Below are 25,781 nucleotides of genomic sequence, written 5' to 3'. Positions count from 1 at the left end.
CTGAGTAAAGAAACCCTCCTGAACACACCTGACAAAAACGGCTCCATCCAAACCATCTGCACTCAGGAGGTTTCAATCTATATTGGGAAAGTTGAAGTCACCCATAACAACAACCCTGATACGTTTGCACTTTTCAACAATCTGCCAGCCTATGAGTTCTTTGATCTCCCTACTGCCATTTGGGGGTCTGTAGAAAACCCCCAATGAGGTGACTGCTCCCTTGCTGTTCCTAACTTCCACTCATACTGACTCAGTCGACAAACCTTCCTCAGCAACCTCAGCCCATACCACCTCAGTAGACGAGTCTTCATACTACTCTGTTATTCCTACAGGTGTCTGGAATCTCTCTACACACCTGCCCCTCTAGTACCCACTAGTTATTTGGGGACCTATATTATAGCCCCAACAGAGTGGCCACCCCCTTCTTGTTTCTAAATTCTTACAATCTGGCCTAATTTGATGACCTCTTAAGAATATTCCCTTTAAGCTCTGTTGTTACATCCTCCTTTATCAAAAGGGCAACTCCCCCCTCCTCACTTATTTGTACTTCTATCACGCCTGTAGCTTCAGTATCCTGGAACACTGAGCTGCCAGTCCTGCCCATTTCTCAGTTATGTTTCTGTTATGGTTATAATATCCCTGTCCCCAGAGCCAATCCCCATGCTCTGAACTCATCTGCCTTCTCAGTCAGGTCTGCGTGATACATTGAAATGAATGCATTTTAAACCCGAAGTGTGTTCCCTCCCTTTACTGGGCCTCTGGCTATCCTGAATAGTAAACTTGCTCTCAATTGCTGTTGGTGGAGGTGGGTACAGGTACAGTTTGAAAGGCATCTGGATGGGTATATGAATATAAAGGGTTTGGAGGGCCAAATGCGGCAAATGGGATTAAATCGGTTTATGGTATCTGTAGCAATGCTGGTGTTAGGGCTGTTTTCATTGACTATTGCTCCATCCTTCATTACTCTTTGTGCTACAACATGGGTTGTATCCTGCTCTGGATGGGGCCTATGCAATTGATCCATCTCCTTCGTGTCCCAGAGCTGGTGCCAGTGGCCCCGCCCCCCCGTCTCTCTCTCAGCCACTCTTAAACCACTTTGAATTCTCCTGATTGGTCTGCTTATTTGCCAGTTTGTTTCAGGCAGTAATCCAGAGATTATTATCCTTCAGGTCCTGCATTCCAATTGGGAGCCTGACTCCTGATACTCTTTCAGCAGAACCTCATATCTCTTTCTGTCAGTGTTGTTTGCTTCAACATAAACCATGACAACTGGATTTAGGCCCTCCCTTTTCAACTTCCACTCCAAGTTAAGGGATTCATGGCTGCACAGCATTCTATGTATTCCTCAAATTCAAGAATCCCCAAATACTGGCACATTCTATTCTGCTTTAACTACATCCTCTGGCCAACTTTCTACACCATGAAGCCTTGGTCTGTGTGGTGTCTGATGTCCCTGTCAGCTCTCAGCCTCAGGTAGTAAATGTACAATCATTGAAAAAAATGATTGTAGCATTTCAAGTCAGTTCAGTTTTTGATTTGTGCATGTTATGTCTTTGCCTGTACCAAGAAGGATATCATATGACAGTTTGTCTTTCCATGTGACAAATTGATAACTAATAAAAGAAATCTTGATTGTTATTTGTTGATTTCTCAATAATTTTTATGATTTGTTGGTGTTCAAGAAGGGAAGTTTGGAGAATTGCTTTCTTTTTAAGCAGTTTACACCTTCCACGTTCTGCTTTTGTGAATTAAGTGCTTGTTTCTTTCTGTTCTGTTGTCACCAGTAAAATTCTACCTCGAAAGCAAACTTTAGATTTTGCTTATTATTCCTGAATGTTTATTTTCTTTCATATCTAACCAAAAAAGTGTGTGTGTACTTCAGTTTAAAAAACCACTGACAAGGTAAATTTTTCTTTTACCTTTCAGGACTGGCTTCTTAAGGCTTACCACAGGTACAAGAACATGTGAAACAGGAGCAAAAATGGACCATTTAGCCCCATTGTGCTGCTGCTCTTCTCAATAGGGTCATGGCCAATGTGTTACTAATTTCAAATTTCACATTCCCATTGCCCCATAATCTTTGATTCTATTGCTTAATTACATCTGTTCTAACATTAATCACTATCTTCTGAGACAGACAGTCTCAAAGCTCCAAAAGAGAAAAAAAAAATCAACTTGAATTTGTCTCCCAACTTCTCTCAGTTCCTTCTTCCAGGATCAACATGCAGCAACATGAACTGTTACCAGTGACTGATAGACAATTTACATTCTCTTGTCTTCCAATGAATAGTTTTCAACAGCAACTTCAGTATTATTTTGTTCATGGGGTCCTAGTCTACCATAGCAATGTTCAAGCTTTAATCTTTCAATTTTAAAAAAGATCTTAGTTACAATTAATTAAATGAATACTTTACTTTAAATGAGGAACAGTCTGGGCAGAAAAGTTTAGCTGAACAGTGTTCTTTCTGACTCATAGGGACAATTCGTCAAGTTTCTCTGTGCCACACTCAGATCCCTCCCTGGTGTTCGTTCCAAAACTACTCACTTAATTGACATTTTTTCAGCGCCACTGTGAGGGCAAAGGGTGTGTGTTGTGTCAGGAGTGAACTTCAAAGCACTTACTAATGGACTCTGGACTCCAAATGTGAAAATTCACATTCTTGTGTTATGTAGTCAGCTCTGTAGGTACACAACCTGATTTGCATGCTGGACGAAGCCAAAAACAATTACTTCTGTGTGATCTTTGAGATTCTTTCAAAGAATAAGGAAGTTGATACCCATGATAGGTAATTAGCATTTTCAATCAGCATAAAATTGCAAATGAGTCTTTTGTCTTACTGTGTTTGCAATGTTTTTCACACTTCTGCTGAAATGATATGTCTACCTTTGCCAGAACCGTTGGATTTTTTTAATATTAAGTATAAAGGATACAGTCTTAGTGATAAGTGAACACCATTGAAGGGTCTAGGCCCGAAACGTCAGCTTTTGTGCTCCTGAGATTCTGCTTGGCCTGCTGTGTTCATCCAGCCTCACATTTTATTACCATTGATATGTATTAAACATCTATGTTATTCTTACTGAGTTTGTTTGAAAGGCAGTTTTCATTAACTGAACAAATTAAAAAAAAACTTTCACGAAACGTATTATCCATTATCATATTGTCTATATTAATCATGTTTCATTGTTTACCACTCATATTTTTTAAAAGTCTTACCATAGTAAGCAAAGCACAATATTTCTAAGTTAGGTTTTGGGCTATTTTGATATGTGCTAGATACACCCTATTAGTGTGGTTGCCAGCCAGGGATACACAGCTGAAGCTGACATTGCTGTACATCTTTATCAGGTACTGGAGAAGTACCCAAACACACCAATGAGCCACAAGGAGATCCTACAAGTCATCCAGCGTGAAGGACTCAAGGAGATCAGGTGAGTGCTTTTACAGTTTCTTTGTAAATAATAGTCTCTGTAAAAAAGCGTAGAGACCATTAGTTCACTGAGTGAAAGAACTATGTAATTACATGCATTTCACACTCCTGAGAAAAAGCACTTAATTTCTCAAGAGAAGGTTAAATTTTCGTTCAAAATTGTTCTGAGTCTAACAACCACACATAGATGAGTTTGAAACCCAGCAGGTGACTTTCTCCTCTGTCCAAGCCACAAATAATATCCACTGTGACAATGATCACTCTCACTGTCCCTTTTCACTCCTTCGTAGCTGCTTCATTCTAACATTCTGCCTTCCACAATGATCACTCCTTGACAATCCATTACGCTACTGCTTTTGTGATAATGAGAACTGCAGATGCTGGAGAACCCGAGATAACAAACTGTAGAGCTGGATGAACACAGCAAGCCAAGCAGCAAGCATGCTCCTAAAATGCTGCTTGGCCTGCTGTGTTCATCCAGCTCTACACTTCGTTATCCCAAAATGGATGTTGTTCTGCAAGGATTTATTTAGATGTAACCAATAGATTCACTCTTATGCCTTTCTCTTTATTGTCTGTATACTAAACCAAACTCAACTGAGTGAGCAGTCCCAGCATTGAGCTTGATTTATTGAATTTCTTTTTCTACATCTTCCTGTGAAGAGGAACACCACTTCTCTACATCGTAGTGCTGTGGCTGCCTGCCCTTGCCCTGCTGCTTCAGAACCTCTAACCAATCCCTTTATCATCATAAGGCTTGATGATTCTCATCCTTCAACCCTTAACAAAGCCAAGCCTGATGATGGCTATTGGACATTCAAAAACTTGCAGGCCCCACCCATTTTCTTTAAAACTTGGCCTGAGGCACCTTAACCTTGTCTTCAGATGCCACCATAACTTCATCCATTGCACTCCAATGACACTCTTCATTCGCTCTTTTTCTGCTTGTTACTTGTACTCCTCAGCTATTGGTCTATTCTTTGTTGTCTTTGCTTCACTGTGTTTGACTGCTCTAGCTACCGTACCCCTGATTTCTGGAGCTGCTTTCCTTCATCCTTTTTCCTTATGACTTCTGTTTCTTTTATTTACTGAAGCTAAAGATTTGCCCCCTTAATTCTTCATTAGATTCTGCCCCCACTTCTGTGTGCATGTTCTACCTCTCCGTCTTGCTGCCTATGTTCTTCTCACAGTATTATACTCTGGAACCTCTTTCTGATCGTCAAATTGCTATACTTTTGAATGTTACGCTCAGGTAGTTGGGTTAAGAAAATAGTTTTTGCTATTTGCTATTTGTACTTGTCTGGATTTTTTTTAAAATGAGTAACTTTACTGAAAAATAGGAATTTTGTAGCAATAAACACAGTCTGTAGAGTATGCAACATAGAAGGGGGACATTTGACCAATTATAACCCTGCAGTCCTTTACTAGATCATTCTAAACCCTTCTCTTTCACCACAGCTGCCTTAATTTTTCTCATTTTGCATTAACCTATTCTGTTTTGAATGTCATTATTGAACCTACTTCCATACCTTTTAAGGTAGTGTACTCTCGATTAGAACACCTCATTGTCTAGGAGATAAAGCTACTTCATGCTTCCTTTCATTCTGTTATGAATTGTCCTATATCGTTAAGATCTGCCCCTGGAAGAGTTTGTCTTTATTACTCTGTCAACCCAATTCTGATTTTGAACATCTCTATTGAATCTCCTCTTAACATTCTTGGCCTAAAGGAGAACAATTTCAGCTGCTTTTATCTGATTTCACTAAAACCTTTGTCAAAATGGATGCTGTTCTGCAAGGAGTTTTTGGAGTAACCAATGGCCTTTCCCTTTATTGTCTGTACACTAAACAGAACTCACTTCAGTGAGCAATCTTCACAGAACTCCAATTTCTCAACACTGGTATCATTTTAGTAAACCTTTTCTGTGCGAACTGCAAGAACTTGCCGTGTTTCTGAAAGTGTAGTGCCAGAATTAAATGATCACCTCCAGGTGAGGTCTAATCAATATTTTTTAAAGTTTCAGTATATCTTCCTTTATTTGCTGTAATTCCTCCTAATAAAGCCAAGGGCTCTTTACACTTTTTTTAACAGCCGTATCAACTAGTCGTCCCACTTCAACTATTTTTGTACATTGTTACGACCAGGTGAGGAAGGGGGGTTGGGTCCCCCCTTTTCAATATCCTGTTGGTCAGTTGCAATAAATATTTTAAATTCTATTTTAGCACTCCGTAACCATATTTCATCTAATACCTGGCTAACTATATCAAAACAAAGTAATTTTCTTGAAAGAAATAAAGGGGAATTTAATTATCTATTCATCCCCAACAAACATCAAGCACAAACCCCATCACATGTTGTAAGTTTAAATTGGTGGGATGGGGGCTGGGAGTGGTTGGTGTGGAAAAGCTGTATAATACCGACAGGAAGTAAAGGGCATTTGGAGTTTGAAGTTCTTAAAATTGTACAGTTGTTGAGAATGGCTTTAGCCCTAACTGTTGAGCTATTGTCTTGCTTCTGCAGCAGTGGTGAAATTTTGTACATATGTTTGAGTTCTTGGTGAATGGTTGTAGTTTGAATTGTTTTTTCACAAGGCACTGACATTGAGTTTGGGAGAGAGACCGGGAGAAAGAGGTCTCCAGCTTTGATGCTTTCAATTCATATTTCATTTTCACTTTCTGCTGTGCTGTTCTAAGCAGCTTTTGATATAGGTCCGTTTTGTATATTCCTGAGCCTGCACATTGTTTCTTCCAAGCTGAATACCCCACAAGCAATATTTAATCTCGCAGTATGTGAACTTTTCTTGCAAGTGTGTATTAAATAAGATACAGATTTCTTGATACTGAATCAGTTGTCCTGATTCACTGCCTTTGGATGAAATGATAATCTCAGTGCTGTTTAGTTTCACAAAGCACACCTCAATCTATGGTCCGGTGATCACATCAACCATTTCAGATCAATATTTGTACTTGTTTAAAAATGTATCAGCCTTGACAGTCTCCTGTATTAACAATCAGGTGATGAAAGTTCAATATTGAAAGTCCATTTTTTACCATTATCATAAGTACATGATTAGAATTATGCTCCAGGGTCAGTTTTGGGTATCAGAAAGTCTCTCACCTTGGGATAAATGTACCTGAATAGCTGGGTTTTCATTCTGGGGGTAGGATATGAATGCAGGATGCAGTCAGGCTGCTGACACACCTCAGAGTAGATTGGACATGACCACAGCAGCACTGAGTATTTGTTTAACAGATCTACCCTAGTTCTTTGGAATTTCATCCCAGATGTTTTGTTAAATGGTAGGTCATCTAGTGCTCACCTCCTGTTCACCCCCAGGCTCCACCCATTCCAACTCATGGCAACCCATGCCCGACCTACCTACAACAGCCCTGACCCTCCAAACCCCCACCAACATCCAGGAGTCCTTATAGCCCCCATTTAAACGAACCCAGTACCTACCATGGGTGGACTGCAGGAGCTGAAATAAAATAGAGCTCTAATTACCTATTTGCAGCTTTCATTAGATTAAAATAAAACACCCCAATTCATGAAAGTTCATTCAAGGCATTGAAATCCTTTGAAGTATTTACTCTCTTGTAAATCAGTTATATGCATAACCGTACAAAAATACTTTAAATTCTTTAATAACCTCTTTCAGTGTAAATGAAACTGTGAACTTACAACTCCCCCGCTGTGATAATTGTTGGTCATGGAGAGTAGGCAAGCATTGATCCAGGACCCACCTTCAGCTTTTAGAAATATGCAGAGACACCATGGAAATAGACTGCTGGGTCACTCTGCTCCCAAACCCTTTAAAATCACATTTTTATTTGTATTTTATTACCACATTTCAAAATCTATAATTTCATAATTGTTGTGTTAAATATCATATGCTGTGTTCAGAGCTAATAGGAACTGCAGATGCTGGAGAATCCAAGATAACAAAGTGTGGGGCTGGATGAACACAGCAGGCCAAGCAGCAAGCATGCTCCTAAGATGCTGCTTGGCCTGCTGTGTTCATCCAGCTCCCTGCTTTGTTATCATATGCTGTGTGTCTGTTCGTTTGAGCAGTCTATGTCCACCTAAAATCTGTTTTCGTCCACCTGTTTATTATATTTTGAACTTATTTTAGTATCTTTAAACGTTTAAATTTACCTGGTGTCCACATGTTCATATCATTAAATTATACCAAAAAAGCAATAATCCTGACATCGACCCTATATAACACTGCAAGCTTCCATTAATTTAAAAAATTACCATTCTGCTTTCTGCTTCTCAGCCAATTGTGTATCTATGCTATCATTGTCCCTTTAATTACACCATCTTTAATTTTATGAACAATTCTATTGTGCGAATCTTGGTGAAATGCCTTATACACATCAACTGGGCTACACTCATTAATCCTTTTGTTAAAGAACTTGATCAAAGTTTTCAATCAGTTTAGTCAAACACAATTTAACTTCAGCAAACTTGAGGGTAGCAGATACATGGGAAGACCATCATCTGAAAGTCACTCTCCATCCTGATACGGAGAGCGATCACTGTCCTTCACTGTCGCTAGGTCAAAATCCTGGAATTCCTTGGCAATAAATTCTGTCCTAGCCAGCAACACGTACGTCCCATGAGTAAATTTTTAAGAAAGTGGTCTAGACATATATATCCTACAAGAATAGATCAGATTCTTGGAATTCTGCAGTAAATAACTCATCTTCTAACTCTACAAAGCTTCTTCATATCTAAAAAGCACAAGTCAGAAGTCTGATAGAATATTTTCCCTTGCCTGGATGAATGTAGCTGCAGTACCCAGAAGGGGAATGTGCATCTATCTCTTGCCCTTGTTCTTCCGCATGTTGGAGATCATGAAATCCATTTGATTGGCATTATGTCCATCATCCTGAACTTTCACTTGCTCCAGCTGCAGCATATGAGAATGTACCATCTACAATATGCATTGCAATAACCTAGCAAGGCTGCTTCACCAAAACCATTCACATCTGCAACTCTCCCACGCTGAAGTGCAAAGTCAGCAATCTAACGGGAACATAACACCTGTAAGTGCCCCTCAAGCCACACACCATCCTTATTGGAAGCACAGCACAGCTTCTCTACCATTACTCATGACAATCCAGGAATTGCCTCTGCAATAGCACTGTGGGTGTACTTTCCCAAGGACAGGTAGAGATGGCATCAAATGGTGGCTGAACCAACAAAACTCATCTCCCTTCAATAAATTAAACAAAATACTAAGCTGCATCACATCTGGACTGGGTGATGTTTCTTGTTTGAGAACTTACGTCCTTTGAAATATCTCATTTTTAACTTGTCTTATCCTATCTAATTTGCTGCCATCTCCTCATTTCCCTCTCACTAAGCACTGGTGTAGTACCTTAGTCATATCTTCAAAAAGGTGATTTTTTTTATTGTCTACTTGCCCCCACGCTTCTTGAACTTTTTTTCTTCTTTTGAAGCACGTGGGTGAAGCTGGCTAGGCCAGTATTCCTTGTTTCTCCTTCACTGCTCTTGAGAAGGTGATAGTGAGCTATTGATTTGTTATTGAGTAACATTGTTCATTGCATTTTAATAAATTGCTGCTCAAATTCAATGAAATTAAAATTTAGGAAGAAAAGCCAGCAACGTAGTAATAGCATATGTCATAGTAAGTATGAAATGTAGTTTAGGATGATCTTTGGTTAGCTCAGTTGGGTAGATGGCTGTATTGCAATGCAGAGTGAAGCGAATAGTGAAGGTTCAATTTCTACAACAGTTGGGATCTCCATTTCACCCTCTTCCCTTGCCTGATGCATGCTGACCCTAGGTTAAACCACCGTCAATCATCCCTCTCACTAATGAGAGAGCAGCCCTTTGGCTTTCTAAAACCATGGTGAGTTTAATTCGTAAGAATAAGTGACATCTTTCAGAAAGAATTACTTTGAATTACAATAAACCATCTTAATTTCTGAGTAAAAATGTGATGTATCTCAGATTCCATACATAATTCTAGTTTAGTATTTTGGGCACAATTTTGTGGCACCAACAGCCAACACAAAATCTTTCTGTAATGACTCGTCATGGTTGAAAATTATAGGAAAAGAGAAAACATCTGGGGTGAAATTTTCCCTTCCTTGGTGTAGCATAAGCACTACGAAGAAAGTATGAAAATGTCAGAATTTTGACTTTAAGAAGTGTTTTTGTGATTTTTTTTGTTATCGCCTCAAACTTTAAATGGTGACTTCAGAGTCACACTATTAAGCAGACACCACTGTATTTCTGTGCATCTCTTTAAAGCCTGGTGCATCTCATTTACAAACTACTTCTAATGCACCTCTCCTTTCCTGAGAAACTAGCTAGTTTAAATTCTTGCTGCATAAATTGGAGCAGATACCTTGTGGCTGCATCTCACCTCATCTCAGCCAGCTGCTTTTTTTGCAACAATGCCCCGCTGTGCTCCATGGCCACCATCCTCCTCAACCCTTCTTCCAACACAAGTCAGCATTGTCAAGTCACCGGCCTCACTGCATCATTATTTCCGCTCTCAGACCAGCTCAGACATCACCTCAGCACTTTAGCACAATGGAGTTTAGGCACACCAAGGACTTGCATGTTTCTGCCAAGTTACTGTGTATGCAAGGGTCTAAACAGGATGCTTTTTGTGCTGACATGTTACAGCAGTTTATGCAGCAAACACACTGCATGTGTGTTCAAACAAATGGCGATGTGTGAAAGTCAATGAGGAACAATCCTTAGAGGGGTGACCATAGAACGATACAGCACAGTACAGGCCTTTTGGCCCACGATGTTGTGCCAAACTTTGACCCTAAACCTAAGGTCTATCTAACCTCCACCCTTACCTAATACTATCATCTACATGCCTGTCTAATAGCCACTGAAATGCCCCTAATGAGGCCAACTCCACTACACTCTCCGGCAATGCATTCCAAGCCCCTACCACTCTCTGAGTATAGAACCTACCTCTGACGTCTCCCCTGTATCTACCTCCACTCACTTTAAAACTATGCCCCCTCATAATAGCCACCTCCACCCTAGGAAAAAGTCTCTGGCTGTCTACTCTGTACCTCTGATCATTTTGTACACCTCTATCAAAACACTTCTCATCTTTCGTCATTCAAAACAGAAAAGCCCTAGGTCTCTCAATCTTTCCTCCTAAGACCTTCCCTCCATTCCAGGCAACATCCTGGTAAATCTCCTCCACACCTTTTCCAATGCCTCCACATCTTTCCTGTAATGAGGCGACCAGAGCTGGACACAATACTCCAGATGTGGCCGAACCAGGCTTTTGTATAGCTGGAGCATAGCTTCGTGGCCCTTGAACTCAATCCCTCTATTAATGAAAGCTAACACACCGCACGCCTTGGGTGGCAGCTTTCAGGGAATTGTGGACATGAGCCCAGAGATCCCTCTGCTCCACCACACTGCCAAGAATCTTTCTGTTAACCCTGTATTCTGCTTTCAAGTTTGTCCTTCCAAAGTGAATCACCTCACACTTTTCAGGGTTAAACTCTATCTGCCACTTCTCAGCTCACCTCTGCAACCTATCAATGTTCCTTTGTAACCAAAAACGAGAGCAATAGTCAGTCACGAGCTCCCAGTCAGGAGGCCTATGTTTGACCATGGTTAGTCAGGCACTTAGTCCTCCTGGAGTCCAGGGACCCATAAGATATACGATATAAGATTTAGGAACAGAACATTTGGAACATGTCCTTGCAGGTGAAGATTCGGCTACTGCCAAATACATTGGTCAAGTGCAACCAGTTTCAGGAAGCTCAGTCAGGCACTCTGGAGACATCAGTCCCAGGGCTTAACTAGTGATTGAGCTACAATGAGACAAAGGGGGAAATTGATTATGACAGAAGTGGGAGGAAGAGCAGACAGTGGTGAAGCAGAGACAGGAGAGATGGTGAGGTGTCTCCTCAGAGAGCAGGAGCTGTCAGTGGATGAGGTGGGTGAGAGTCGCTGCGTCAATGATGTATGCAGCAGTGAGAGATATGGTCCATGAGACTTGGTGAGATGAGTGAGCAGTGACAGAGTTAGAGAGAGTGCGCGCCCTGTCAGTGTGAGCTAGCAGACAGAATGTGTTGGCAATTGGCCGTACAGAGCACAGGAAGTCACTGAGTGTCTACCTGCTGCTTGGTGTTCCTTTTTACCAGGACACAGCCCTGACCCAGGCTGCTGGCTGTGACCAGATTCGCACAGCTCCGGTGACAGTCAGGTGGAAGAGGACTTCCTCCATTCACCAACATGGCCAGGTCCTGCTCCATGCAGCAGGAATAAAGTTTTACTTTGCTTTTTCGAGTCTTTTTCCCAGGGTGGAAAAGTAAAATACTAGGGGCATAGGTTTAAGCTGTGAAGGAGTAAGTTTTTTTACACAAATGATGGTCTGGAATGCGCTGCCATGGGAGGTGGTGGACGCAAATATGATTGGAAAGTTTTTAAGAGGTATTTAGGCAGACAAATTGAGGCAGGGAATAGAGGGGGTCAGACAATGGGATTTGGTTTCGAATGCCATCATGGTTGGCACACGCTTGGTGGGTCGAAGGTCCGTTCCTGTGCTGTTCTGTTCTGTGTTCCTCTCAGTCATTGAATGTTAAGGCTTGAGCAGCACACATAGAGAGAGAGAGGAGTAGCTCCTGTCTTGCAGTATCTGAAGTAAGTAGCCAGAGTTTAAATATGGTGCTTATATTGTGAAAGCCTAAGGCATTGGCAGTGGGAAACACTTCTACCTTTCCAACCGTACAATTCCCCAAGAATGGTGATGGGGAGCTTTGCTGCGTAATTAAAGATGTGAAAAAAACAGAAGTTTGTGACAGAAGTCGCTCTGCGTCTATGGTGGACTAGGGTCTATCAATCCCACGAAATAAAATGCTACATGGGAAAGTATGAAAATTCCACCCCCTAATGATTAGGTGACGCCAAACTTGCAGTCAAAACGCGGGAGTCCAGAGACACAGGTAACATTCTGGTGACCTGGGTTCAAATCCCACCACTGCAGATGGTGGAATTTTGAATTCAATAAAAATCTGGAATTAAGAGTGAATAAATCCATTGTTGTGGGAAAAACCTGTCTGTTTCACTAATACCCTTTAGGGAAGTGAACTGAAGGATCCTGACCCGAAACACCAGCTTTCCTGCTCTTTTGATACTGCGTGGCCTGCTGTGCTCCTCCAGCTCCACACCTTGTTAACTGCCATCCTTACCTGGCCTGGGCTACATGTGATTCCAGACCCACTGAAAAGTGGATGACTCTTAACTGCCCTCTGGGCAATTCAGGACGGACAATAAATGCTACTCTAGCCATCAATGAATGAAAATGTCACTGTGGAGTCAAGGAGGAAGATAAATCAGAGAAAGCTGTGAGATTCTGCCATTGCCAAATCTGAGAAGTGTGCATTAGGACAGTGAGTGCTCTAGTTAGTAGCTTGAGGATGCAGGGATGAGATTTGAACCAGGTGGAAGCACTAAAAGGAATACTTATCTTTGTAGTGACAAAATCAAGAGACCAGAGATAGTAGGAACTGCAGACGCTGGAGACTCTGAGATAACACAATATGAAGCTGGATGAACACAGCAGGCCAAGCAGCATCTGAGGAGCAGGAAAGCTAGACGATTTTTGAAGAAAAAGATATCTGATGAAGGGTCCCGACCCGAACCGTCAAGCTTACCTGCTCCTCTGATGCTGCTTGGCCTGCTGTGTTCATCCAGCTCCACACCTTGTTAAATCAAGAGACCAGAAAGTTTGCATTAGATAAAGCAGTTAAAGGCCAATAAAACGAGAAGCATCATTAACATTTTTTTCAAATGTCAACTCAGGCACCTCCCAGCCTGCTCAATTAATGGTTACTTTCCAACTTATTTCAGACTCAATCACTTCAACTGCAGTTTACACTGGATTGGCAATGTGTTGCTTTGTCAAAAAATATGAATTACTCAGCACCTGTAAGCGTTTTAATGTGAGGCTTTTATGTCTTTTTAACTTTCTTATTCTTTACATTCTTTGAAAAGAGGAGTCTTGATGCCAGCTGCCACAGGAAGTGGTTGAATCAGGATGAGGGGTAGGAAGGGACATTTGATGGTCCGCGGTCAATGGCATCCATTGGACAGAGACGGAGATGGGTTTGCATGGCAATTCAGACTTGGACAGGGACAACAGGAGAGAAATAAGAAAAGGATAAATTCTTGGAGAAAGGCCTGTAGGCAGTTGAATAGAGTCCCCCAATTCTCGTGACAAAAACACAGAGCACATTGCACGTAATATAGACGTACAACATAGAACTTGGCCCTTTGGCCCACCATGTCTGTACCATCCAACAAATACCAAGCTGCACTCATCCCATTTACCTGCATTTGGCCCACAGCTTACTGTGCCCCAACAGGTTAAATGCTTGTCTAGAAACTTCTTCAGTGTTACCAGTGTATCACCTTCTCTGCCAGTGCAGTCCATGTTTCTACCGCCTTCTGGAGCATTTTTTAAAAATCTCAGATCTCCACTAAATCTCTTACTCCTCACTTTAAACATTTATCCTCTGGTCTTAGACAGGTCTACCATGAAGAAGAGATCCTCACAGCTTATCCTGACCACACCTCAGTCAGACTCGCCCCGTACCTCGGTCAGACTCCCCCTGTACGTCAGTCAGACTCCCCCGCCGTACTTCAGTCAGACTCTCCCCCCCCCCCCCGTGCCTCAGTCAGACTCCCCCTGTATGTCAGTCAGAGTCCCTCCCCCATACCTCAGTCAGACTCCCCCTGTACATTAGTCAGACTCCCCCGTACCTCAGTTAGACTCCCCCTGTATGTCAGTCAGAGTCCCTCCCCCATACCTCAGTCAGACTGCCCCTGTACATTAGTCAGACTGCCCCTGTACATTAGTCAGACTCCCCCGTACCTCAGTCAGACTCCCCCCACCCCCGGTACCTCAGTCAGACTCCCCCTGTACGTTAGTCAGACTCCCCCGTACCTCAGTCAGACTCCCCCCCCACCCGCCGTACCTCAGTCGGAGTTTGGAGGTAAATGTGGATGTAGCTGGTGCAAAGCCCTTAGAGGTCGTTGTTAGAACCTGAAGTTGTGGAGAAGTGAGCAGCTGCGCTGTGGCAGCGTGATAGCTAGTAGAGCTAATGGTGAAGAAAAGAAGTTTATTTTATTTGTATTTCATATACATTTGGAGTAACGAACAGTTTTGCCCAAAAAGAGAAGAGTCTGATAATTCTTGCTGGAATTTGATAAAGAATATGCCAGGTACATTCAAACCTGCTACCCTTGGACTGGAGTTAGTGGGACTCAGGGCTTGTCGGAGTGACTATCAGAATAAACAAAGAACTGCAGGTGCTGAAGGTGGAAAACAAAACAGAAAGTTTTGGAGAAATTCACCAAAGATCCTCAGGCAGCACCTTCCAACCCCATGATCACTTCCATTTAGAAAGACAAGGGCAGCAGACACATGGGAACTCTATAACCTTCAAATTCCCCTCCAAACCACTCACCTCCTCACCTGGGAAATATATCGATGACAGACAGTGAGACTGTTGATTGTAAACCACGTTAGAAGAGGAGCTGGGTAGGCGATAATTGGCACTATAAAGAGGTGAAAATGGGTTGGCTGTGCTGAAAGCAGTCTATATCATAACCGGGGCTGAGGTGTGTGGTAAAAGATATTGAAAGAGGTGTTCATGTTCTAAAATTATTGAATGCAACATTCAGTCCTGAAAGCTGCAGGATCTCCTAGTGAATAATGAGGTTCTGTTCTTCCAGCTTACACTGAGTCTAGCTGGAGCATTGAAGAGACAATAGCCTCATGGTATTATCGCTGGACTCTTAATCCAGAGACCTTTATAACATTCCGGGGACCTGGGTTCGAATCCCACCACGGCAGATGGTGGAATTTGAATTCAATAAATATCTGGAACTAAGGATCTAATGACGACTCTGAAACCATTGTCGATTGTTGGGAAAAGTCCACCTGGTTCACTAATGCCCTTTAGGGAAGGAAACTGCCAGCATTACCTGGCCTGGCCTACATGTGACTCCAGACCCACAGCAATGGGGTTGACTCTGAACTGCCCTCGGGATAATTAGGGATGGACAATAAATACTGCCTAGCCAGCGATGCCCTCATCCCATTAATGAATAAAGAAAAGCTTGAGACAGAAAGTGCTATCTGAGCCGTAAATGCTCACGCTTATTCAACTCTATCTGGGAAACTGTGGCCTGTTCATCTAACTTATCAATAACCATTTGTAAATTTCGTTTTTCTTCATTGCACCTTACTTTCCCATCTATTTTAATGTCATCTGCAAATTTGACTGTGGAACATTCCACCGCTGCATCCAAGTCGTTAATATCGATTGCTTTTCCTTCGAACGAAGGGTTTCTTCTTTGTTTTATCGCCCTTCTCCAGTGCAGCAAGATTAAAAATAGTGAAGTAATCTTCTATGGTTATGGCTCCTCTCTGTTTCAGTTACAAACTATTAGTGCCGTATTAATTTGCACAATTGACCAACCTCTCTGCCCACACAGCCATAGTGCTCAATGCTGTTCTCTGTTTCTTCTTTTTCTTAATTAGTTGGAACTTTCACAACAACAGTTAACTCTGAGCTACAAGGCATTGATTCAGGAAATATACAATGCAGCACACAGACTTTGAGCTCATTTCATGGTCCATTGCTGAGCCCCTAATTTTAAAAGTAGTCACATTCCAATCATAGTTATCTTTTACTGTGCACTGACTGAATGGATAGGAAAACATGTCTCCTGCAGGAATGGACATGTGGGAATTTACCGATGAAGATAGGGTTCACTGAGCATGCCTTGGATTACAGACATCTGACATGGATTATGCATATCTATGAATTAAGTGGCCCTATTAATGTGACCATTTATTTGAGTTCTGTGGAACTGTAAATTCCAACTAATATATTAATAAACTTATTCTTCACTGAGCAGATTATTCCAATAAAATAGGTTGTGTAGAGATGTCATTGTGATAGAATGAATATTGCAGGAGCTGGAGGGTTGGAAGGGCAAAGAACATGAAATGTTGCCTCCAGTTTTAAAGAAGCATTGCCTGAGACATTATACTCGAATTTCGTTTGAATTGGATCAGGCAGTCAGAAACTCAAAGGTCAAGTGGTTTGTGTTTTTATTATAGTCTGTGGTTTAATCAGTTCTGGAAAAAGCAATTACATGCTTGGCTGGGTCTGGGTTTGTGTATGTACATATATAAAACATCCCTTGTAAGATGTTGCAAAATGTGCAATTTGTGGTTGAAATGCTTCGAGCTATGTTCATTTACTGTGTATCTTCCAGTATGAGAAGAAAAATGTTGTTAAAATATGCTTGCTCAGCTGGTTTCCTTAAGATTATATTTGGCCCAGCATGGTTTTATTAAAGCAAATACACTTTACAGCCATAGAATGTCTGCTTTAAGAACATTCAAACTTTTAAGGCCAGTGATAATGGTAATAAATAAAATTATCTCATGCCTCATTCTGTTGCAACTTTGGCGCATCTGGAAACAGTTAAATGTTTTTCGTCAGTTGGTGAGTCAGGTTGTGCATCAGAGTGCATTGTTGTACCGTGGGCCCCCAAGCTGAATACAAATACTATCAGAGATAATGGGAACTGCAGATGCTGGAGATTCCAAGATAATAAAATGTGGGGCTGGATGAACACAGCAGGCCAAGCAGCATCTCAGGAGCACAAAAGCTGACGTTTCGGGCCTAGAGAGTGAAGGTCTAGGCCCGAAACGTCAGCTTTTGTGCTCCTGAGATGCTGCTTGGCCTGCTGTGTTCATCCAGCCCCACATTTTATTATCTTGAATACAAATACTGTCTGGTACATCTCTTGACCAGGACAGTGATCAAGACTATTACACTTTTGCCTCTGAATCAGAACATTGTGAAGTTCAGTATTTGAGTGCAAAATCAAAAAGCTGTAACTCCAGTGTGGTGCAAAGGGAGTGTTGCACTCTCAGAGAAACCTTCTCCTGATGTGCCTCACCAAAGTATTGTCTGTGCTCGCAGACTAGGGGAAGTGTCTCCAATGACCTAGCCAATATTTATCTTTAAGTCAACATCACAAAAGCAGCCCACCTGATTGTTTTTACTGTGCTGTTTATGGGAGCTTGCTGTGCACCAATTAGCTGCTGTGCTTGCAACTTTACAAGAGCGACAGCACTTCACAGCATTCCATTGATTGCTAAGCGTTTCAGGATGCCCTGTGATTAGGAAAAGTGCTGTGTAAGCGCAAGTCTATCATTACCACAAATTGTAGTGACAGTAAAGAACTGCACTAGTTTAGCAATATCATTTAATCATAATTTATTGATGATACAAAATTGGGTTGGAGGGCAAATTGTGGTGAGGGCAGAAGGAAGCTGGAAGTAGATATTGATAGGTTAAGTGATTAGGCATAAACTGGCCAAAGGAGTTTAATGCAGGTAAGTTGTGATCAGTGATAATGGGAACTGCAGATGCAGGACAATCCGAGATAACAAAGTGTGGAGCTGGATGAACACAGCAGGCCAAGCAGCATCTCAGGAGCACAAAAGCTGACGTTTTGGGCTGAGACGCTTCATCAGAAAAATGATCATCATCCTTTTTCTGATGAAGGGTCTAGGCCCGAAACGTCAGCTTTTGTGCTCCTAAGATGCTGCTTGGCCTGCTGTGTACATCCAGCTCCAAACTTTGTTATCTTTAATGCAGGAAAGTACGAGGTTATGCACTTTGGAGGAAGAATTAAAAAGCAAACTATTATTTAAGTTGAGAGAATCCAAAAATTTGCAGCATATAGGGATCTAGCTGTTGTGCACAAAACGCAAAACATTAGCATTCAAGTGCAGCAAATAATTAAGAAAATGAATAGAATTTTGGTCTTTGTTTGCTAGGAGGTCGGATTAAAAATAGATCTTGTTGTATTTGTATGGGTGTTGGTGAAGTCTGGAATACTATGTGCAGATTGGATTATTGTACATTAAAATGTAACTACTGGTGTTGTAGGCAGTTCAGAAGAGATTCACTCCGTCGATTCCTAGGATGAAGTGGTTGACTGATTGAGTGGCAAAACAGATGAGGCATTTACTCATTAGAGTTTAGAAAACTGAGGGGTGATCCAACTGAAACATGCAAGGTTCTCAGCTTACAGATATAGAGAAGATTTCTCCACCACCCAGAATGCCTCAAAATAGGGAACCTAGTTGCAGAATAAGGGGACGCTGACCTGAGACAGAGATGCAAAGACATTTCTTCCAGAGATTAGTGAATTTCTGGAATTCTCCACCATGGAGATTTGTGGAGACTAGATCACTGAAAGTGGAGCTAAGTGCATTTCTGAAACATCACACAAAATTTAAACTTTATTCTACAGTAACGCCAGAAAATGAAATCTACAATAGATACAGAACTTTGATAAAGTCCTTCATAAGTTTCAATAAAATAGGTCACATGAGGGCCATTTTTATGAATTGTTTTTTCCCTTAGTTCCTTTACAATGTGATACAGGATTTCCCAACCTTACTTAATGCATACTAATTCCCAGATCTACTAACTACTGCATTGCTTCATGTCCATAATTATTTGAACTTTGCGTCACATGTGGACAGTGTGGTTAACAAGGTTTTTAGCATGGTTGCCATCATTGGTCAAACCTTTGAGTATAAGAGTTGAGAAGTTTTTTTGAGATCATGCAGGACTTTGATGCCGCTTTTGGCGTACTGTGTACAGTTCTGGTCGTCATGTTTTAGAATGATTATTATTAAGTTGGGGAGGGTTCAGGGATGTTGCCGGGAATAGCAGGATTGAATTATAAAGATAGATTGGAACTTTTTTCACTGGAATGTAGGAAGTTGAAGGGTGTCCTTAGAGGTTTGTAAAATCATGAGTGACATAGACATGGTAAATGGCTAAGATCCTTTCCTTAGGGTGAGAGAGTTCAAAACTAGGGTGCATGTCTTGAAGGTGAGAGAAAAAAGATTTTAAAAGGGCATGAGGGGCAACTTTTCTACACAGAGAGTGGGTCATATGTCGAATGAATTGCCAGAGGAAGTGGGTGGTACAGGCAATGTTCCAAAATTTAAATATCATTTTGATAAGTACACGAACAGGAAAGGGTAGATGGATAGGGACCAAATGCAGGCCAGTGGAACTGGTTTGCTTTAGAAACATGGCCAGTGTGGACTAGTTGAACCGAAGGGCCTGTTTCGGTGTTTATGACTATCAAGAAGTTGAGGGTTAAGAGTCCTGATGAAGGATCCCAACCCAAAATGTCGACTCTCCTGCTCCTCTGATACTGTGTGACCTGCTGTGTTCCTCCAGCTCCACACTGTATTGAAGGCTTTGAGGAGCTGGTTTGAAAGAGGAATTGAGGTCTGGGGCAGAACAATGGCCTTTTTGAATAATGGGCATGTTTGGGAGACTGAATATCCCACTCATTTTCCTGTTTCTTGTAGTGTGTCGTATATTGTTTAGTGAATGAATACAGAAGCCTTAGCAAACCCTGAAATCATGTATTAGCTGTTCTGCAATGGGAAGGCATTTAATAGCAGCTAGGAGGGTTTAAGATGGACTATTCACGAATTACCTTGGATTAGTTGTATCCCATGATCAAAGTTAATGTGAAAGGTGTTTGGAGAAATTGTAGGCTTGAAGAAATGTAGAGCTAAAACATCTTTAAATGTGGACAATACAAATGTAGAACCTGTTAATGATCATACTATAACACAACTGTAATTGTTGGTTTGTAAAATTGTTACAAGTTGGAAATGTTTGAAAACCCAGTAAGTGAAAATAACCATGGAAATTGGCAGCGTTACATTTTGATAAGGCAACTCAGGGCAGGACCTATACAGTTAATGGTTGGGCGGTGGGGAGTGTTGCTGAACAGAGACCTAAGACCGTTATTGCGTAGTCCCTTGAAAGTGGAATCACAGGTAGACAGGGTAGTGAAGACGGTGTTTGGTACGCTTGCCTTCACTGGTCATAATATTAAGGAAAGGAGTTGGGATGTCATTTCACATTGGTACAGGATGTTGGTGAGGCCACTTTCAGAATACTGCATATAATTTTGGCCTCCCTTCTACAGGAAGGATATTGTTAAACTTGAGAGGGTGCAGAAAAGATCTACAAGGATTTTGTCAAAACTAGGAGGGTTTGAGCTACAGGGAGAGGCTGAATAGGGTGGGGCTATTCTCTGTGGAATGCCAGCTACTGAGGGTGACCTTTATGGAGGTTTTTAAAATCATGAGGGGCGTTGGTATGGTGAATAACGAAGATCTTTTTCCTAGGGTGTGAGAGTCTAAAACTAGATGGCCTGGGTTTAAGATGAGAAGGGAAAGATTTAAAAAGGACCTGATGGCTAACATTTTCGTGCAAAGGTTTGTGTGTGTGTGGAACAAGCTGCCAGAGGAAGTGGTGGAGGTGGGTACAATTACAACAGTTAGAAGACACCTGAATATGAAGTATTTGGAGGGATATGGGCCAAATGCTGGCAACTAGGACTAGGTCAGTTTGGGACGCTGGGTTGGTGCAGATGAGATGGACTGAAGGGTCTGTTTCCATGCTGTGTGGCTGTTTGACTATATCATTTCTGACCACCTGGAGGAGCACTTGAGCACAATAGGAAGAGCTGTCTGTCCCTGTTGATTTTCACTACTCAAACAAATTGAATAGTTGTGGCAAACACAGTTTCCATTGCCAATGATGATATCAGTCTAAATTAAAATTTGGATCTGAATTGAATTTACGAGTGTTGCCCAATGGATTTCTTCTTCCCATGTCTCTCTTGAGTTGTTCTTCCTGGTTCTAGTAGGAGTTTGGAAATAGAAGTGATCTGTAAATGTAATACTTATGTAATACCTCTGAACGGACAAGAGGTGTGGCTTCAGTAGGGCGAGTTGGCTATACTTTAACATTTTTGATTGCTGCTTGACTGTCTTGCTATTTGAATGTCTAGAAAATCTCCGGATAAAACTTAGAAATGCTGTCATGTGAAGACTTAACTACTACAGTCTGTACAGAAGGAACCTAGAAATGTAGAAAAGATCATCTGTAAGTGTCTTTATTTTGGAAACAGCTTCGAGAGTTTTTTGATCCTGTGCTGTCATTTGGCAAAAATCCAATCCACTGTTTGCACTTAATTGTATTTGAAAGTAATCACAATTAACAGAGTACTAAACTCATTTGTATTTCTGGAAATTGTAGAATAAATTTGAACATGTTTAGTGGTAACATCTGCATTTCTCAATCAGTTCCGTCAGGGGCATGGATTCTTTATATTTGACCGGCTTCCTTCTCACAGGTGTGGAAGTTGTGCATGCTTGACTCCTACGCACAAGTTGTATTCAAGTTAAACAAGACAAAGGAATCTATACAAGCAGTAAAAAGCCAGAATGTAATGACGCAGTGTGAAATATTATCACTACTGATCTTGGCTGCTCAGTATCTATGCAGTGTTAGAGAATCCAAAGATTTTATTCCTCCTAAAGAGATTCTGACTACATTGAAGAGTTTTATGAGACTTTTATTCAGGTTTGGACATGTAAGAATGAGAGTTTCATTGTACATGTTGCCAACAAAGTAACTATTCAGCTGTGTGCTTACTGGTTCTGTAAGCAAGTCTAGACACACATCTGACGTTCTTTAATTGTAACTGCAACAACAAAAATGCCAGCTAACATCATGTCTGGATTTGTTGCTTGTGAAGTATTAACATTTGTAATGTGTGAAATACCAGGTTCCAAATATAGGTAAATAAAATCCCTCATGTTTCAGACCTGGAGAGGTAAGTTTTTATTTTAATCTCTAATGTGTAACTTTCAATTTTTGCACATATATGTGATATTTTTCCTGTTGACTGCTCCTGTCTCAGTTATATCTGAAGAGAAGTGGGTATCTCACTGAAAGCAGTACCTCTGGGTATTTTTGAGCCATTCCCAGTGTCAGTAGAAGTCTGTGAATGGTAAGTGCAATTGTGATGAAATCAATATTCCGACTCTTTTCACTGTCATGCTTTCATTTTCTGACTCATTTTGTTTCCTACCTGATTTTATCATCGGTTTATTGATGCTTGTTCACAATGATTAAGCTTGCTATTTACTGAGTAAAGGAGTCCTGTTTCACTTATGATAATTAGTGGTCAGCAGTTGCACAACTGGTGCCTATCTGAATGTGGAGAAAGAGATAAAAGGTGCTGGAAGTTGCCAAAATGCATTGATGTTGGTATTAGACATAATCATTTTACATGACAAATATTACAAGTTGATTTGCAGGCTACTTTTGTAACTTCTGATATACTTAAGTAAACTCACCAGGTGAATGATGTCCCCACTTTAATCGTGTGCATCTTGAGTGTTTTCTCCAAGCCAACACCTCAAAAGTGCATTAAAATGCATATCAGATTTTAGATTCTGTTCTCAAACCTAATTATGGAGAATGAGAAATGGGAAACATAATGTTATAAAGAAGCTGAGCTTATTGTATGGTCCTTTGATTCTGTTATGTTGTTTTCTGAAGTGAGTTCTGTTCCTGGTGATATCAATTCCAAAACTATGTGTTAATTTGTTTAAAGATTGTCCTGTTAAGGTCTGCTATTAATACAGAATCTGGTTTATTTCTTTTTTGTATTAGCTGCACGTGATGCAAAATAGCTCAAAAGCTTCTTGTACCATGTGAGATAAAATACAGTTTACAATGATTAATTTGACTGGTTCCTGCTCTGAAGAAGAGCCACCTAGACTCAAAGTTCGCTTGCTTTTTCTCCATGGATGCTGCCTGACCTGCTGTGATCCCCAGCATTATTTGTTTTCAGTACAGATTTCAGCATCTGCAGTAATTTGCTCAATACTCCTAGTTATTACTTCTTGTTCTGGCATTTGTATTAAACAGAGAACTTTAGTGGGAAAGTGTCTGCTAAAAACCTGTTCAGAAATCTTTAAATCTACAAGGCTAAAAGTTTCTACAAAACTAGGAGATCATGAGACTGCGAAAAAAAGAGAGGAAAGTGAAATAACAGAGTAAAAAGTTGCAAGGATGCAAGAATAAATTCTGAGCTGAAGTAAATAGCAAAACAATCAAGTTGAAAGACTAGGAAAGAAGAAGCAAATAAGTTCAACTAAAATACTGGGAAACAGAATGAAAATCTATTAAATAAGACAATGCTATTGTTATACCGCAGTCCAAAAGCACTGCAAAATTCATCCATCCAATGGCAATAATGGACTTACATTTTTTGATTTGTGTTGGTCCTTGATTATGCTTGCCAAGATACTGCAGAGCATCTTGAACAAAGAACAGTGCAGTACAGGAACAGGCCCTTCAGCCCATAAAGTCTGTACTGACACAGAATGCCTTTGCCACTTCCTCTGTGCCCATCTGACCTGGAGACTGCAAGAAAACAAAGTGTGGGGCTGGATGAAAACAGCAGGCCAAGCAGCATCTCAGGAGCACAAAAGCTGATGTTTCGGGCCTAGACCCTTCATCAGACCTCTGATGAAGGGTCTGGGCCCAAAATGTCAGCTTTTGTGCTCCTGAGATGCTGCTTGGCCGGCTGTGTTCATCCAGCTTCACACTTTATTATCTTGGATTCTCCAGCATCTGCAGTTCCCTTTATCACTGACCTGGAGACTGTCCCAGTCTGACTAGCTGCCAAGAGTTTCCAGTTTGATTGTCAAGCCATCTTGCCGTTCAGCCCACTTGAAAGGAGTGGATACCAGTTCAGTCCTGCAGGTTTCTTTATCATCTTATGTTACTCCTTCTTCGTGTCCTTTCTGACCTTACTCTAGTAATCCCACCTTCTTTTAGCCTTCTCAATCCAAATAGAGTGTCAAACCTCAGTCACATAGTGATAGATGCAGTACCTGAACCTCTTCTGGACTCTCTCAGCTTATTAGTTACAGAGATACATATTTATTTCTCATTGTGTAACTTTACCAAAACTGTCTTCGAGAGTCTCTGTGTAAATCAATGCAGTTGAATTCCCAAATAATTCTCATGGTACATTACACCTAGTTGATATGCAATTAACATATTAGACATTGTATTCATTGCCTATATGTAGCATCACAGGAAATCAGTTTGTTTTCCTGAAAACGTGAGCTCTGTAGAAGTCTGTAGAGATGGGTAGCCGAAACAAAATTAAAAGAACTGTTCAAAAGTATTATATGCTGAAATTTCCTCTTGTCTACAATGGAATAATAATTGATTTTACACAATTTTAAAAAATCCATTATTAAATGTTTATAAATAAAGGCCACTGACTTGTGTGGAATAGATGTACCAAGAATGGAAAGGTTATGCATTGGTGAGGTGCTGATAATAGTCATTAAGCCTCAAGAAGTGGTAGGGACAGCTAGGGGAATGAATGTTGCTGTGACCTTTGAGAATCCAATGTTAGGACTAAGGGGGAGATCTCAGAGTGTGAACATGCACGAAGCAGACCCTTGGACGCAGTCTTTCTAGACACAGCCTCCTGACAAGCTACAAAAACAGAACTTTCTGGAAAAGCTCAGCAGGTCTGGCTGTATCTGTGGAGAAAACTCAGAGTGAATATTTTGGGTGCGGTGACCCTTCCTCAGAACTGTCTCTAACTGGCTACCTTTGTCAGGGTAGTGGCTGGGCTGTAAATACAGTCGGCCCTGTCAGAGGACCTCTGCTTAGAAGTGGCACCATTGGAGGAGGGAGTTGCTGCTGAGGCAGGTCGGAAGTTGAAGGACATTTCAACAAACCAAAAATAATAATTGCCCAAGCTGTTAAACCCCTGGGAATAGAAGGGAAACTCCCCTAGGTGTGGTCTTTACTGCCTCATTCGCAAATAACGTTATCAGTTCGATCAGACTTCAGACCTTGCAGGTGGTCATGAGCTGGTGGTAAAGTTGTGGGGCTACTCTGCCAATGATAAATGTCAGCAAGCTCACAAAATCATCTTTAATTAGAAAGTTAATAATCCCAATTGGCTTCCTGCCTGTTTGTGGGGAGCAGCCTGCTTCTCGTCAATTTTCCTGCTCCTTTCTCCAAGCCCACAAAATTCACCCACCATTTATTTGATCAGACATTCCTCAATATTGTTTATTCTGCTGTTTGTTGCTTCATTTTACACATTTACAGTGATGTTTTTTGAAATATTCCTATACTTTTTCACCATGAAACCTCTAGGTAAGCTGTGTTTACTGCTAACATGGTTTTATTGCTGTCATTCAGCAATGAGGAAATTGAGAAGTAACTGTTTAAAAAGGAATGTGACTCATAGACGTTACTCACCAGGATGTGTAGGCTGCTCGGTAAATGTTGATTGCAAATTACTGTTGATGTCAAAGCTGCCAACTTATACAATAAAAGACTAAGGATGAGGCAGATT

General features: G+C 41.1%; 1 protein-coding gene across 10 annotated transcripts in view; it reads left to right on the top strand.

Annotated features, from left to right (window-relative positions):
• The window catches only part of LOC125452495 (putative Polycomb group protein ASXL2), a 277,746-nt gene that overhangs the window by 128,584 nt on the left and 123,381 nt on the right, over positions 1 to 25,781 (top strand). For 4 of the 10 annotated variants that reach the window (XM_048530997.2, XM_048530998.2, XM_059645675.1 and 1 more), the window contains one exon: positions 3,347 to 3,429. The exons of 2 other annotated variants lie outside the window; for them this stretch is intronic. In XM_048530997.2, the coding sequence (XP_048386954.1) occupies positions 3,347 to 3,429 (83 nt within the window). Of the gene's footprint in view, positions 1 to 2,771; positions 2,787 to 3,346; positions 3,430 to 21,287; positions 21,479 to 22,298; positions 22,389 to 25,781 lie in introns of those variants that run through there. 4 more of the 10 variants (XM_048531005.2, XM_048531000.2, XM_059645676.1 and 1 more) reach the window with 3 other exon arrangements.

This window comes from Stegostoma tigrinum, chromosome 4 (genome assembly GCF_030684315.1).
Source record: "Stegostoma tigrinum isolate sSteTig4 chromosome 4, sSteTig4.hap1, whole genome shotgun sequence".
Taxonomy (NCBI): domain Eukaryota; kingdom Metazoa; phylum Chordata; class Chondrichthyes; order Orectolobiformes; family Stegostomatidae; genus Stegostoma; species Stegostoma tigrinum.
This window is presented reverse-complemented; position numbering and strand designations above follow the sequence as displayed.